This window comes from Trachymyrmex septentrionalis, unplaced genomic scaffold (genome assembly GCF_001594115.1).
Source record: "Trachymyrmex septentrionalis isolate Tsep2-gDNA-1 unplaced genomic scaffold, Tsep1.0 scaffold30, whole genome shotgun sequence".
Taxonomy (NCBI): Eukaryota; Metazoa; Arthropoda; class Insecta; order Hymenoptera; family Formicidae; genus Trachymyrmex; species Trachymyrmex septentrionalis.
In genome coordinates, this window is record NW_017305463.1 from 335,349 (window position 1) to 350,546 (window position 15,198).

The window sequence follows — 15,198 nt, forward strand, 5'->3', positions numbered from 1 at the left end:
CAATTAATTCAGTCGTGATTATTGTGTGGTAACCCTTACTCTATTATACGAGAGTCGTTCTCAGTTGCAAGGCTGGATGGTAGTAATGACTAAAATTTCACAATGATGTAAACCATTTTTAACATAATTTGCATGTAGATTTAATTATAAAGCAGTTGTTAATATAATAAATAATTTACAGAATAAAAATGTAAAAAACAGTGTTTCACACCATTGTCCGTAATAATTAAAATCAATTAGATATCAACAGATTGTTTCTTGACATCTAATTGATTTTAATTATTACGGACAATGGTGTGAAACACTGTTTTTTACATTTTTTGACATTTTTATTTTGTGAATTATTTATTATCTTAACAACTGCTTTATTAATTTATTATATTAAGATAAAACTTTTTCAAAACGTATTACGCACCGACCACTGTGTCAATTCCCAGTTGCCCGTTAGTTAGTTAGTTATTTTATAGTCTAATACTTTTATATGTAGAATAATTATATTAATAGGAATTATATTACGTAAAAAAAATTATACAATTCCATTAAAAAAAATGAAGGAAACTTTCATATCTTTTTGACGCCTCCATCTAGAAGAAATACAACATGACCAAAACGTCTCCCTTGAAACCGTTTCACTTTCATCTAAAACATTTTTTTCCTATCTTCAAAATTGTGGGTATTATTCGAGTAGCCAGCTTTATACATGACTCATCCTGTATATATGTATATGTATATCTTTTAGTATATGTTGTATAGATGATTTATGCTATATTACTTTGATTTTGACATAACAGAGTTACGTCTAATATAACATAATCTTACAAGTGCCTTATTTTGTATAGTTAAAATTCGATTAACGGATATTGTTGTCATCAAGTCTTTGCGAAGTTAATTGTGTTTAATTGCAGTCAGTCTTAATTAATAAAATATACAAAGTAATTTTTTATACAAAAGAATTTCGTCTTATATAAATAATTTATTAAAAATTCATACAATCATGTCTATTATTTTTTATCAATCAAAAACGCTTTAAGCGTATAAGAGTTGAATTTATACATGTTCAAGAATATCAAGAATAATCATTTAAAATAATACGAGTTTAAGTTTGTATTTATCTAAAAATACTTTATTTATAAGTCGAAAATTGCTCCATTAATTTACATTGACTCTCGATGAAAACATTTTGAAAATTTGAGAGGTATGCTTTTACTCTTACAGAAATCTAATACTGACCAATAATGATCGGAAGACAGTAATTAATTATTTATTTTAAGTATTAAGCACTATTGTTACTATCAGTATTGTCACTCTACTTTAAATAAGTAATTAATTTATACTGTCTTTTCAGTAGTTATAAATTAGCCAGTATAATATTACCGACAAGGGTACCGAGAAAGGATAATTTTTTAAAAATAAAATAACAGCAAGACAAATTGCACATACATAGTATGCATTATTCAATCATGTGGCTATTATTAATCACATTTTTTTTAAACTTATTTTTTCATATTATTTTATAAAATGCACACAAAAATTTTGAGGCGTCTGAGAAACTGTTTTGTATGTTATGCTTAGTTTAATTTACACAATTTCGTAAATATTCTTGATCGTTATAGATTGAGCAAAATATATTATAAATTTTACAGAAAATATAATGTATTTTGCTACATTTTCCCCTTTTGCTTGATTATTAAAATTTTCCTAAATTAAATTTTGTTATACAATTTAAAAATATATACATATTAGATTATTTATATTAAATCATGACGTAGCAAATTTATATATATATAACCAGATTAATATTAATATAATTTAACACATTCACAGAATTATATTATATTTGATTTACTGTAGAAACTTATTGCAAAAATGATTAATTTTACATCTGATTATCTTTTTTCTATCAAAACAGTCTTTCATATACAAAATTTCTTTAAAAATAGTATATGAAAATTAAAAATTTTTTCTAGTTTGCTGTAAAATGTTCATAGATAATATATTTATATAATAAAAAGTTTTGCAAAAAATGTTATATAATATTAATAGTATATTAATAGTACAGATCACTGTCAGAAAATCTAACAATAGGACTATGAATTTTATATAGAAAATTGTTATAAAAAGTATTTCATTTGATAAATATAAATGTTTTGTTGCCGAATTTTATATTCTGTAAAATTTCTGTCTCTCTCTCTCTCTCTCTCTCTACACACGCACGCACGCACGCACACACACGCACGCACGCACGCACGCACACGCACGCACGCACGCACGCACATATACTGGGTATGTGAGACCACCCGTACACCTCTTTTATTTCTGAAACGGAGCATTTTTGAAAAGAAACGTTTTAGACAAAAGTTGTATGATTTTGAGGTATACATAAGATGGAGTCATTGGTTTGACCTTGAATAATCATTTGAAAGTCATATGAAAATCACGTTGATTTTTCCACACACACACACACACACACACACACACACACACACACACACACAACACACACACACACACACACACACACACACACACACACACACACACAAATGGTACATCCTATTTTTCATTACATGTTCTTGTAGCTTATCTTGAGAGCTTTCCAAAACACTAATAATTCTTTTGTTAAAACTTAACAACAATGTTAATTGAATAGTCTCTTATTCCGTGCCTAAAAGTATCAAAATTACGGAAAACTGAATATTTTACAAGATATTTTATACCGCTTTTGTATAGATAGATGAGACTAAACTGAGTCGAAAAGTACTACTGTTTTGCAATTTTCGCAATGGTTAACGAGATATTAATTATTAAAAATCGCCAAATATTGATTTTCAATAATTTTTTAGTGAATAAAGAAGTTTCACACTTCATAGATATATTATTTGCGCGCCGTCTCTTCTGAGTTTGACTGTCCTTTTTACTGCCCCTACTATCCTTTCCAGTTCTTTGAATAATTTTTTACTCAAATATTATCAACTTAGCAAAAAAATAGCAAGAGACAAAAAATGTTTATTTTCTTCTCATAGAGTCCTGAGAATTTTTTTAAAATTCTTTAATATTGTATTTTCTCCTGTTGGTAAAAATAAGAAAATGCACTACTAAAAAGTTAATAAAAAAGTCTGAAAAAATTCTTAGAGTTCTATGAGAAGAAAATTAATAATTTTTATCTCTTGTTGTTTGTCTGTAAAGTTTATAGTATTTGAGTAAAAAATTATTCCAGATCAATATTCGCCAATTTTTAGTAATTAATATTTTGTTAACTATTACAAAATGGTAAAGGACTTTTCGACTCAATTTAATTCGTTCTATCTACACAAAAGTGGCAAAAACTTAGGGAATACCTTGTATATATATATATATATATATATATATATATATATCACACGCACGCCACACCCACACACACACATACATACATAGGGTAAAGTCGAATATCATGGAATGGATCTTAATATAAGATAATGGAGTTTGTGTTAAACTAATAAGCGTATGTGTTTGGTTCTATTATGAACTTTTTACTCTTATAGTATGAAATCTGTTTAATAGAAAATTCATTATTATAAATTATGCGTGTAATCCTTGCAAAAAAAAGATTTGTGAAATTGAATGTTGTGTCAAATTTTATTGAGGTTAGTCTTTAAATCTTGTTTTATTATTATATATAAATATTATTATATATATAAATATTAGATAATAAAGTCTACATGCAGTGATAGAGTAAGATCGTGTTCATAGGAAAACACGTGATATAAGGATTTGTTTAACTGTTAAAGATTAGATTTGGTGATCGTGAAACTGCAAACATGGAAGTAATATGAAATAGTCAGGGTATTCTTAGCTAATATGAGAGCATCTAAACAATTCAATATCTCAAAGCGTACTATCGAACGAAATGTTAAAAATGATGATTCTATTGTTAAGATTATTCGCACACACATACTCACATACAACACATCGAAAAATTATATAACTATTATGTATAACATTTAAATTCTTTGTTCCTACTTGTATGTAATATATTAAAAGTGTATACAAAAAGCTTATCTTTATTTTTTCCTTAGTTTCCTGTTATGAGATACCACCTCATATTAGGAACTCTTTTTCTGAATGATCAAAATCGGCACTTTTAATAAAAAATTTTGCATACAACAAAGCTATCATCGACTGCTAACTTTTGGCAATTAAACTTAAATATATTTCCCATAAATTTGACATGAAGGTAGAAATTTAGGTTACAAATTAAATAAATTACAAGTCTTTAAAAAAAGGTACCTCATAATAAGCAACTTTACCTTATACATATATGTATATATAAACTGTTTAAAGACAATAAATTTCTGCGTAGTTTTTTCGAGTTGAATTTAAAAGAGCATTTCACGTCTTACATATGTTTAAATATGTATAGAAGTGTACTATTAAATAATATGATTTTTGTATGTGATGTTACACGCGCGTGTCTGTAAAGTGCTTCAAATAATTTTATGGAATAAATATGTTAACCGAAGACTTTCTCTCTTTAAAATAACAAAAACAAAATTAATCTAGGCTAATGAGAGTCAGCGCGAAAGGAGGTGCGCAATAAAATTTTAACAAATAAATTTGTTACTCCATTTCATGTCTTCTTTATTTAAAATCATTGAACGTTTCGATTCTCTTTGGAATCTTCATCAGCAATATTCTTAATCTATATTAGATTTCGCAAACGGTCAAGGTAGAGTCACTTACAGGTTGTCAGAATTGTAGTGTAATTTGTTTAAATTCATATACTTGAGATATTTAAAATTAACCAAAAAAGTAACTTACCCACACGATCGCCAAATCTCATCATGAAATTTTGGATAATATTAATATTCAGAAATAGCTCACTTTTTAATACATTTTATGTGGATTTGATTGAACTTCGTCTAAGCCATCCGGAATGATGAATAGGTCTAACGAACATTTAAAAAGACAAAGGTCTGATCAACGGAAAATATAAGTCATAATAAATATAAAATATAAAGACAGTATATTCGTATTAAGTTGCTAATTTTATCATATATAACATATGTAATATATTTAATATATATAATGTCAAGTCATAGATATAATAAGACCCGAAAATTATTGTAATAGTTTAAAATATAATTTAATACAAGAGTTAAAGAGTTAAGATCTAAAACAATCAGTCAAAATTTAACGCGCCGCATTAACATTATGCGTAAAATTATGTAGTAAAATTATATAATCACTTATTGTAATAATTACAAATATATTTAATACAAGAATTGATGAGTCAAAAAGAAAATCTAAAATAAAAAGTCAAAATTTTAAACGCCGCGTTAATATTGTGCATAAAATTATGTAGTACATTTATTGCTCAGTCTTGAAATATAAATGTTATATCAAATTATTTAACATAGATGCATAAGTATGATGTAATCTATCTGTTTCAGAAAGCCAGTTAAGTCCATTTTTTTGTATACGTATATGTATTTTCTCAGATATTAATCGCTTGTTTAACATTCTTTTTGAGTAAAGTATTTTGACATTCTCCCAATTAAATTCGTGATTATATTCCAATGTAATCCGTGATAACAGATTGGCTATTTATATTCCAATTTATGTGATTGCGATGTTCTGCAATCCTAGTACTTAGTCTCCTACTCGTTTGATCTACGCAAGTTGTATTGCAATCTTTGCACTCAATTTTATTACCGACGAGATATTATTAAAAACTGTCAACTCTAGGTAAATTTTCGGCGGTATAAAAAATGCCCCAAGGAGGTAATTGAAGAACGCTGACATTATCGACAATTTAATATAAATTTGTTATTATTAACATAAATATTTGGCTTATACATGATTAAATTCATGATTTTTTATTACATAAATATTCCATAAATAAATATGCATACTTGTAAAGCTTGTAATATTCTATATCGTGTAAAAAAATTACAATTTTTTTCTCTGTAGTTATCATCTCTGTTGATAATCAAACTTTGACAATAACACTAAAATCATAATTTTAAAGAAAAATCGAGTATTATTGAGTTCTAAATGCATAAATACATCTATTAAACTAATAAATCATAAAATAAATACAATATTAGTTTTTTTAACTCTTAATCATTTCAATATTCATAAGGACGCGAACTCTCATAAGGATGTCGGTCTTTAATAATATCTTGTCGGTGATTTTATATACAATATTTTTGTTTGTATTTTTTTCGACATAAAATGTATTAAAAAGTGAATATTAATATCATCCAAAGTTTCATGATAAGATTTGGAGATCGTGTGTGTGAATTACTCGTTACTTTTTTGGTTGATTTTAAATATCTCAAGTATAAATGGATTTAAACAGATTATACATTGTTACAGATTGTACTACAGTTTTGGCAACTTGTGAGTGATTCTACTTTGAGTACTCTACCGTTCGCGAAATTTAATATGGATTAAGAATATTGCTGATGATGATTCCAAAGAAAATCAAAACGTTCAATAATTTCTCAAGATTTTAAATAAAGAAGACATCAACACATTAAATGGAGTAACAAATTTATTTGTTAAAATTTTATTGTGCACTTCCTCTCGCTGACTCTCATTAGCTCAGATTAATTTTGTTTTAGTTATTTTATGGAATGTTATTTATATTTGTAATTAGATCACCCCTATAATGTGTAATGTGCTATTGAAACACGATATGTAAAATTCTTAATAAATAAATTCTTTTGTATGTGAAAAACTTATATCCTGACAAATGATCTGTTTGATCCTATTGGAGTTTTAGTGACGTTCTCGGGAATCTTCCTTGTGAGTACTATGCCTACGTGATTCTTGATTGCTAGGTGTAACAGGTCTTCGTTTTGACCTTTTGAATTTAGCGATATCTTCGCCGAACACATCACCAGTTCGAAGAGCAGATATCAAGTCGTCGAATTCGCCTTTGTTATCATTCTGTTGTCCATTACTATTTACTTCATTCTTCTTATTTAAAGATATGCTATTTAATATACCCTCTCGCGAGTTCTTCCTCTCTATCGTTCTCTTTCGGAGCTGTAAAAAATTATAATGCAATATAATATTTACGTTTTATACGCAAGAGGGCTCCTTTTGCCTACAAATTGCCTACAGATCGATTGCCTACAAATATTTAAATTGTATAAAAAAATAATTTGTGTTTTTAAAGTAGAAAATAGTGCTCATAGGCAATCGAACTGTAGACTTCTTCTTCTTAACTTAATGGCTTCCGTTTCCCGAAATTGTAAATGGAGATCGATACGGCCAGATCATCGTCTTATAAGATATACACAAAATAATCGATTTGTAGGCAAATGAGATATAGGCAAACGATGTTAACTAATACTAATATAGGCATAGATGTCTATATTAGTATTAGATTGCTAACTTTGACTAAAATGTTGTAAATGACCGGATATCCGGTTGAGTTCATTTAATGGCTGCTCCAATCATTTTGCACATATCGTACACACACACACACACACACACACATACACACACACATAGTATAATTATATATTGTTGCTGTCATTAAATCAACTCAGAAGTTAGTGATTTACTATACTATCTATGGCTATAGGTAATCAATTAGTCAAATGGATTCTTCCTTTATACATGTATTAATTTATGAAATACATTGCTTACTTCCTGTTCTTGTTTTGCTCTACGTTCCTCTTCTTCGATTTTCTTTCTCATATTTTCTACATCTTGTCTTGCTTCAGCTAAGGCTTGTAAAAAGTTTTCAAAAATGCCAAAGAATTCATCTGGTTGAACACCAGCCGAATCTTCACCAAATAGTCTCACTGCTCGATCAAACTGTTTTGTTAAAATTAGTTATATCATAGTCAGATATATTTGTCACAGTCGCAATTAACATTAATTGTTTATTCTTACTCTAGTTTTCATGTCTTGAAATAAGTCTTCGGCCTCTGCTAATCTACATGTGGCTTGCGCCTGGAAGTCTCTCATTGCTGGTAAAAACATATCTCCTTGAAGCACCTGAGATTGACCTCGATGAAATTCTAAAAAATGAGTGAAATTAAAATAAGATAAATGTTACAATAATAATTTATTTTTTTCAATGCTAACAATAGTCTAAAAGTATCTTTAAATAATCATTATTGAAAGATAATCTTTCAGATAATCATTAGCATTTTTACAGAAAAGGCATAAAAAATAAAAATTATCATAGACATAATTAATTGTTTTAAAATACTCATGAGCTTTTAAGTAAGTTAAACTTGCAGTTGCATTTATTCGAATTTTTATTCAAGTTATTTAAAATTCAATCATTATATAATCCGTTATTACCTATTTCTCTTTGAACATCCTGCAGTCCGTTTTTCAAGTTGGCCACTTCTTTCTGCAAATCGGCCATACTAACTTTAGCAGCCGTTTTAACATGCGGCATGTCTTCTTCGATTTCTAGGACTTCTTTAAATCTGGCTTCAAGAATTTGTACAAGGTAATGTAGTAAAGTTGTACCCTTGGAACAAGAAGATTTTGTATCGACTAGACGATTCAAAGAAGCTAATCGGAAGCCGCACGCGTTACCCCGCGCGTTTCCACGATTCACGTAATTTCCCAATGCTAAAACTAATTCTAAAAGTTTTCTGAGTCTCCTTGATCTGGCTACTTGTCGGCTCGCTTCTAAAACTGCTCGCATCCTCGGTGTCAATTCCGCAATGCTAGCTGCGAATTTCTTTTTGTAATGAAGAGAACGCAATCTCTGTTCATAATGAGGCACCCTAAAAACAAGAGATCTTACTTTTATTCGTTTTATGTTTTATTGATCTGTTTTGTTCTTGCTTAAAGAAAGAATAAAATTTTGAAATAATTCGAAAATTAATTAATCGATGAAAACAATTATCATAATTTTAGAGAGAGAAAGAGAGAGGGAGGGAAAAAGGAAGAGAGGGAGAGAGAGGTGGGAGGGAGGGAGGGAGGGAGGGAAAAAGGGGGGAGGAAGGAAAGGAGGGAGGGGAGGGGAAGATCTATAAAAGAGTTAAATAATGTTAGAAATACAACTAACTTTGATATTTGATATAAAAAACAGTCAGCCCTGTTCTGCAATTCTTTTTGATGGATATCTAACAAGGCAGCCTCTTCCGAGGATGGTATGTACTTTAGCAACTGTTCCACCATATCGATGTGCAAAATATTCTGCTGATCCATCGATAATATCGTTCTAGTAATTTCATTATCAGACATTTTCAATTTTGACAATAATATAGTGCAATTCTGCGCTCTTCTCGAATCTATTACCGACATTGTCTTCTTATTCTTTCCTAATGTTCTCAAATCCTCTATTGAGCCTTCCGTAGAAACGCCATTTTTTTGATAAGCGCAAAAGATTTTATCAATCGACTCGAGGTCCATTACGTTATAGAGTTTCGAATCGTCCAATTCTGACCATATCGTGCCTTGTAATTTCTGCTCAGGTATTTTGGACCAGTTAAATGACTTCAAAGGATTACTCGGCTGTGGAACATTCTTTATTATCTCCATCTAAGACATTTAATTTGAATTAAATTATCCGGCTAAAGAAAATTACATTATATATAACAAATTATACTGTTGTGATTGATTGTAACAAGTCTTAGAAAGTGTTTTTAATTGTGTACTGTTTTTTAAACTAATTATTAAATGTTAAATATTATTTTTTTATTGCTGTTACATAACAAATATTTAATTTATAAACTTTTAAATATATAGTAATAACCTTCATAGGCGGAGGAGCAGCCGGCATTAAACAAGGAGGTGGCGGAGGTGCTAATGGGGGAGGTGGCGGTGGTGGCGGAGTAGGTTTGGTCTCAACCTTCTCGAGTACTTCATCTTCCACAATTTTTAAAGTAGCTTTTGCATCGTCTGGCAAACTTCCTGAAGCTACTAATTGTTCTAGACGTTTCCTTTCTGATTTTTCGTTGTTAACTTGTCGCGATAATATCTCAAGGTTATCTTGCAATTCAGAAATTTTTTGTTTTGTCTCTATGTGCATCGATGTCTCTTTTTCAAGACGTTCTTTGATCCTTGCTAAACTTGCTTCCATATCTTCCTATAAATAAATAATCATATATAATGACTATTTGTTCTAAAAAGCAAATAATATCAAGCAATAAATGACAATTCAAATACGACATCAATTTATGACATATCAAAGATAATAAGAATAAAATATAAGGATAGCGAATAACTTATCTTATATTAAATAAATTTATAGAAAAAGAAAAGAAATGTTATTTATCATTTTATATATTACTGATACTGATTAGATTTGACTTACATACATTAAAAATGAATTCAGTATATCTAAAAAATATCTTTACGTCTGAATAATATGTATTTTTCTCGTGTTTATATTATTATACATCGATTTCAATATTTTAAACGTATTTAAAAAGTTGTGATAGTTTCAATAAATATGTAAATTAAACTAAGAAAATAAAATTCTTTTTGTATATAGACTGCATATAGTATGCCTGTGAGTACTTTTTATAAATAAAAATTTGCTATTATTGGAGATTATCATAAAAGATCCATTAATTGCTATTGGAAAAAATATGGAATTTGGATAATACTTTTTCTTGAGTTCTCAAATCTAATTCTTGCTCCTTTTTAGCCAATTTTGTAGATATGTCCAAATTTTCGCGTTCCATCTCCTCAGCCTTTTTTCTTGCTGCCACAAGTTCCTCCTCTTTGGCGAGAAGATGAACAATTTCTTTCACATTTATATCTATTGGAGCCACATCGGAATTTCTTACTAACCCCTCGTTGCTTTCAGACTGTAAAACAATTTGCTGAACAATTCGATCGAATAATAACCAATGTTGAGGATGCGAACCGTAATCCACTGAAAAAAATTAATTTGCATTGTAAAATGTTTTTGTTAAAAGTAAGATCTATCAATCCAAAAACTCACGTGGCAATAAAAGACAATGTTCAAGTAAACTAAGAAGATGAGGATAAGCAGCAGTATGGCTGAGTTTTCGTCGCAAAAGATCAAACATGGCGCTAGCACTTTTAGTGTCCACATGTTCCTTTTCGAACTTTCTGGCGAGCTCTTTCTCATCTTCATTTCGTACCATCTCAAAAAAATCAAGATGCCTATCGAGTGTCTCATTTTCGTATTTTCTTAATTTCTCGATAATAGGTTGGATGCCGAGCATCAGTAACTCATATCGTAAGTGCAGCCTAAACTCCAATGTTACTTGGCCAGGTCCATAATTTAGCACGGCGTTGATGAATGACATGATCGCTGTTTTCAGGGATAAATTGTCTTTATAGATGCCAAAATTTTTGTCAAGATCATTAATTATACATTGGAAGCGCGTTCTTTCGGAATGATATCGTTGGAAGTGCAACATGGCTTCTAAAACTTTGCGGTGACCGCCTGGCACTAGACAAACTGCACCGAGAATTTCTAGGACAGAGATTTTTGTTTTTATATTCTCAGAAGCAAGTGATTGTGATATTGTGTTGATTGCCGTCGGATGCGCTAACACATGTGCTCTACCATTCTAGAAAGAAAGAAATATTAATTAAAATTGAAAGAAGAAAAACTGTGATACAATGCAAAGTTTTCCTTATTAGAGGCATCATTGAACAGTGATTCACGTTCTCAATCCTCATGCAAGTATAAAAAAATTAAATAAACTGCTTATTAATTAAAAATAAATAGTTATTAATAACGATTTTTATGGATAATGCTTACCTATATTGATAAAACTCACCGAATTATTCATTAAAGCCTTTAAACATCCTATAACACTGGTGTTGATATTACTATTAGCTGCTTCAATATCCATAGTCTCTAGAACTTGTAATAAAGCATTTAAACCATCTAATTCTATAAATCTGAGAACAAAGCTATGCGGCTGCGTCCTCAGGGCAGTCTTTAGAGCTTCTGCTTGACGCATTTGATTTGATACCTCTTCATCTTCTTCCGGGAAAGGATTCTGTGTAATAGCCAATAGGTTTGTCACATATTTATATATACGATAAAATCGATAAAAATACAACAATATTTCGCAATTCAATTTTTATAACTCTTTTCCAGTAAAAATTATTAAGCTTTAGTAGTATATTAATATAAATATAATACAATAACATGACACAAAAACTTCGAAAATGTGAAGCAACTTATGAAGTATACGATAGCTATTTTACAAGTTTTAAATTTTCTTACGAGCTGTTCACCAATCTTATAATTTTGATTCTTATATCTTATCTTTCCTTATGGAATCTTTTTAATTTCAATAAAAAATCCAAGACAAAGTGATTACAATTTGAAGTAAACCATGTTAATAACATTGTTTCATAATGACATTCACGTAAACGTCAAAATTATTTTATTAAAAAAATGTATATTTTGTGTTATTTATTTCTTTATATTGTAGAAAGACATCTCCATGGTGTAAATAAATATTTTTAAAAACTCATCTATTACAAAAATCTATTTGATCGGAATCTGTTTAAAGTGATACTTTACATACAAAGAAACAAAATGGTTTATTTCATCATTATAGTAATTCCATTACACATTTTTATTTACTCACATTCGCTATCGTTTTCAATCTATTGATATAATCTTCGGGATCGCCGCTAAGGTCAGTGGTGCGCAAGCCTCCGTTGTCTAATGTGTCATTACCTTTCCTGGAGCAATATATTTGCCACTTTTTATTAGCTGGAAGTGCTAAAACTGCTTGTCGATTGGTTTGAGTTAAGTCCAACTCATCGACAAGTTCGAGAAACATTTTATTCAGCTCCTCCTCTGCTGGCATTGGCAAGGTTGGTGTCATTGCTTGTAGCGTGAGCGTACCCGTGTGTTCCACAACGCAATACGTGATTTCCGGTGGCTCGTCATCCTGCGAGGAGCATCTAGATTAGTTCAGTATCCTGTCATGCATTACAGATCATGCAAATATAATATGTTATATCAATAAATATAAAAAAGATAAAATAGTAGTTTTCTTGCTTTAATCTTATATGAGTTTTCTTGCTTTAATCCTATTGAGTTATTAACATGAATTTTCTAACATTTTTTGCTTTCTATTCCGTATACGGAGTATATGTGTACTATGAATAATTGCATTACTTGTATGTGCCATAAATTCAATATCAATTTAAATAAGTCAATGTTGCATTACACATACAAGAAAATATTTAAAGATGTTTAAAAATTTAATATAATATAAAGACTAATATAAAATTATTGCAAATACGTTCTTGCAGATTTAGCGATTAAATAAAAAAATATTTATAAAATAGTTACATATATGTATACGTATGTGAAGTTTTGGGGAAACAGGTAGAGCATTGTGATCAATAAAGCAAATGGCTTATGGCCATTGGCACAATTTTTTGCACTAAAATTCATGTTTGATTAATAAAACTTTCTAGCCTTTTATATGTGTTTGTTCATTGATCTATTGAATAATTTAACCACAGACATATATAAATAGAATAATAAATCGTGATAAATATTGTTCTTATGGTAATTTATTAATTATATAAATAGATTATTTAAATTGTAATAGAAAGAGATAAACCTGATTCCAAGCTGTCCTTGTTTAAGTTTTCATATGCATATGTATGCATCTGCGAGTATCGCGTGAATTTATATGAAAACACTAACGTTATTATTCATATAATTTATCTATCTGTGAGATTTAGTGAACACAAATATGGCGCTGTCCAGCGCCTATCTTCAAACATGAAGGCAAAGTCGGCAGACTATTTATAGAAATCTATGAATTTAACAAAATTTCTTATGAAAACAAGAAAGAATTGTAGAATTTGAAAAAATATTATCAACAATCCGTATATACTTTGTATATGGAGACATATGAAATTTATGCGGTAGAATAGAAAGTTTGAAATTCATAGACACTATGTCTTAGTCCATTTCTTAGTTATAATATAAATCATTATTCTGTAATTATAATTAAAAAATGCTATTATGATAAAATTTATAAACTAAACCCAAATTGTAAGTGTGTGTTTATTGATATAATCAATAAACTCTTCTCTGATAAAACTTTATGTAATTTTAAGATTTGGATATATTTGTATAGTATACTATTCAAGATTATTCCTAAAGCGAATAGTTACATTAAAAATAGCTTTGAATTAGTCGAAAAATTAAAAAGATTACACATTACAGGTAAACATAAATTAATTTCATTAGATGTTACATCTCTTTTTACAAATGCTCCAATGGAGATAACAGTCGATTGTGTGAATGAGCAATGGAATTTTATTTTCAAGGATTGCTCTCTGTCTAGGGATGAGTTTTTGGAAGCAATACGGTTTATTTTAGATTCCACTTTTTTTCGTTTCATAATAAAATTTATAAGCAAAGCTTAGGCACTCCCATAGGCTCTCCTTTATCACCTGTAATAGCGGACCTAATAATGAGGAGATTAGAGACAGTGTCCTTGATGTCGTTGATGATCGTTGAATTTGGATATTGTGTTTTATTACAGATACGTAAATGACATTTGTACCGCGGTTTCTCCCTTTAAAATTGATAATTTACTAAAACAATTTAATTCATTTTATCCGCGTCTCCAATTTAGTACAGATATAGGGGAGATAAAATAAATTTTCTGGATGTTACTATATCTATCAATAGGAATAATTTTATTCTTGATTGATACCGTAAACCGACTTTTTCAGGAAGGTTTTTAAATTTCAACTCAAATCATCCTATTACACAAAAAAAAGAGACAATTTTTTCGCTAGTTGACAGAGCTTTTACTATATGACGTTATATTTCATACACAAAATTTGACATTTATTATTAACATTTTATTAGATAATGACTACCCATTGATTTTTATTTTTGACACAGTTAATCAACGTATAAAAAATTTAATTAAAAATAGACTCATAACATATAAAGATTTGATTGACAATGTCTGTGCGAACAAATCTGCTTCTTGGCTTATGATACCATTTATTCCTCTTCACACGGAAAAATTTAAGCGATTCGATAAAAACGACATCAGGGTCATCTTTTCATAGTCCTAATAAAATGGGCAAATACATAAAAATACAGAAGGATATTTGTCCCCATGTATCGAAGAGCAGTATAATCTATACGATATCGTGTAATAATTGTGATGCGTCGTTGGACAGACAGGCAGACATTTAAAAACCAGAATTACAGAACATCGTAATCATATTAGACATAACATT

General features: G+C 29.2%; 1 protein-coding gene across 5 annotated transcripts in view; it reads right to left on the reverse strand.

Moving 5' to 3' along the window:
• Positions 1-6,578: 6,578 nt before the first annotated feature.
• The window catches only part of LOC108749589 (disheveled-associated activator of morphogenesis 1), a 64,194-nt gene continuing 55,574 nt past the window's right edge, over positions 6,579-15,198 (reverse strand). For all 5 annotated transcript variants that reach the window (XM_018488374.1, XM_018488372.1, XM_018488370.1 and 2 more), the window contains exons 3-12: positions 12,555-12,863; positions 11,730-11,954; positions 10,919-11,516; positions 10,578-10,849; positions 9,722-10,054; positions 9,032-9,507; positions 8,311-8,747; positions 7,894-8,021; positions 7,645-7,815; positions 6,579-7,035 (exon numbers count right to left, since the gene is read on the reverse strand). In XM_018488374.1, coding sequence (XP_018343876.1) covers positions 6,766-7,035; positions 7,645-7,815; positions 7,894-8,021; positions 8,311-8,747; positions 9,032-9,507; positions 9,722-10,054; positions 10,578-10,849; positions 10,919-11,516; positions 11,730-11,954; positions 12,555-12,863 — 3,219 coding nt within the window. In that variant the 3' untranslated portion in view covers positions 6,579-6,765. The remainder of the gene's footprint in view (positions 7,036-7,644; positions 7,816-7,893; positions 8,022-8,310; positions 8,748-9,031; positions 9,508-9,721; positions 10,055-10,577; positions 10,850-10,918; positions 11,517-11,729; positions 11,955-12,554; positions 12,864-15,198) is intronic.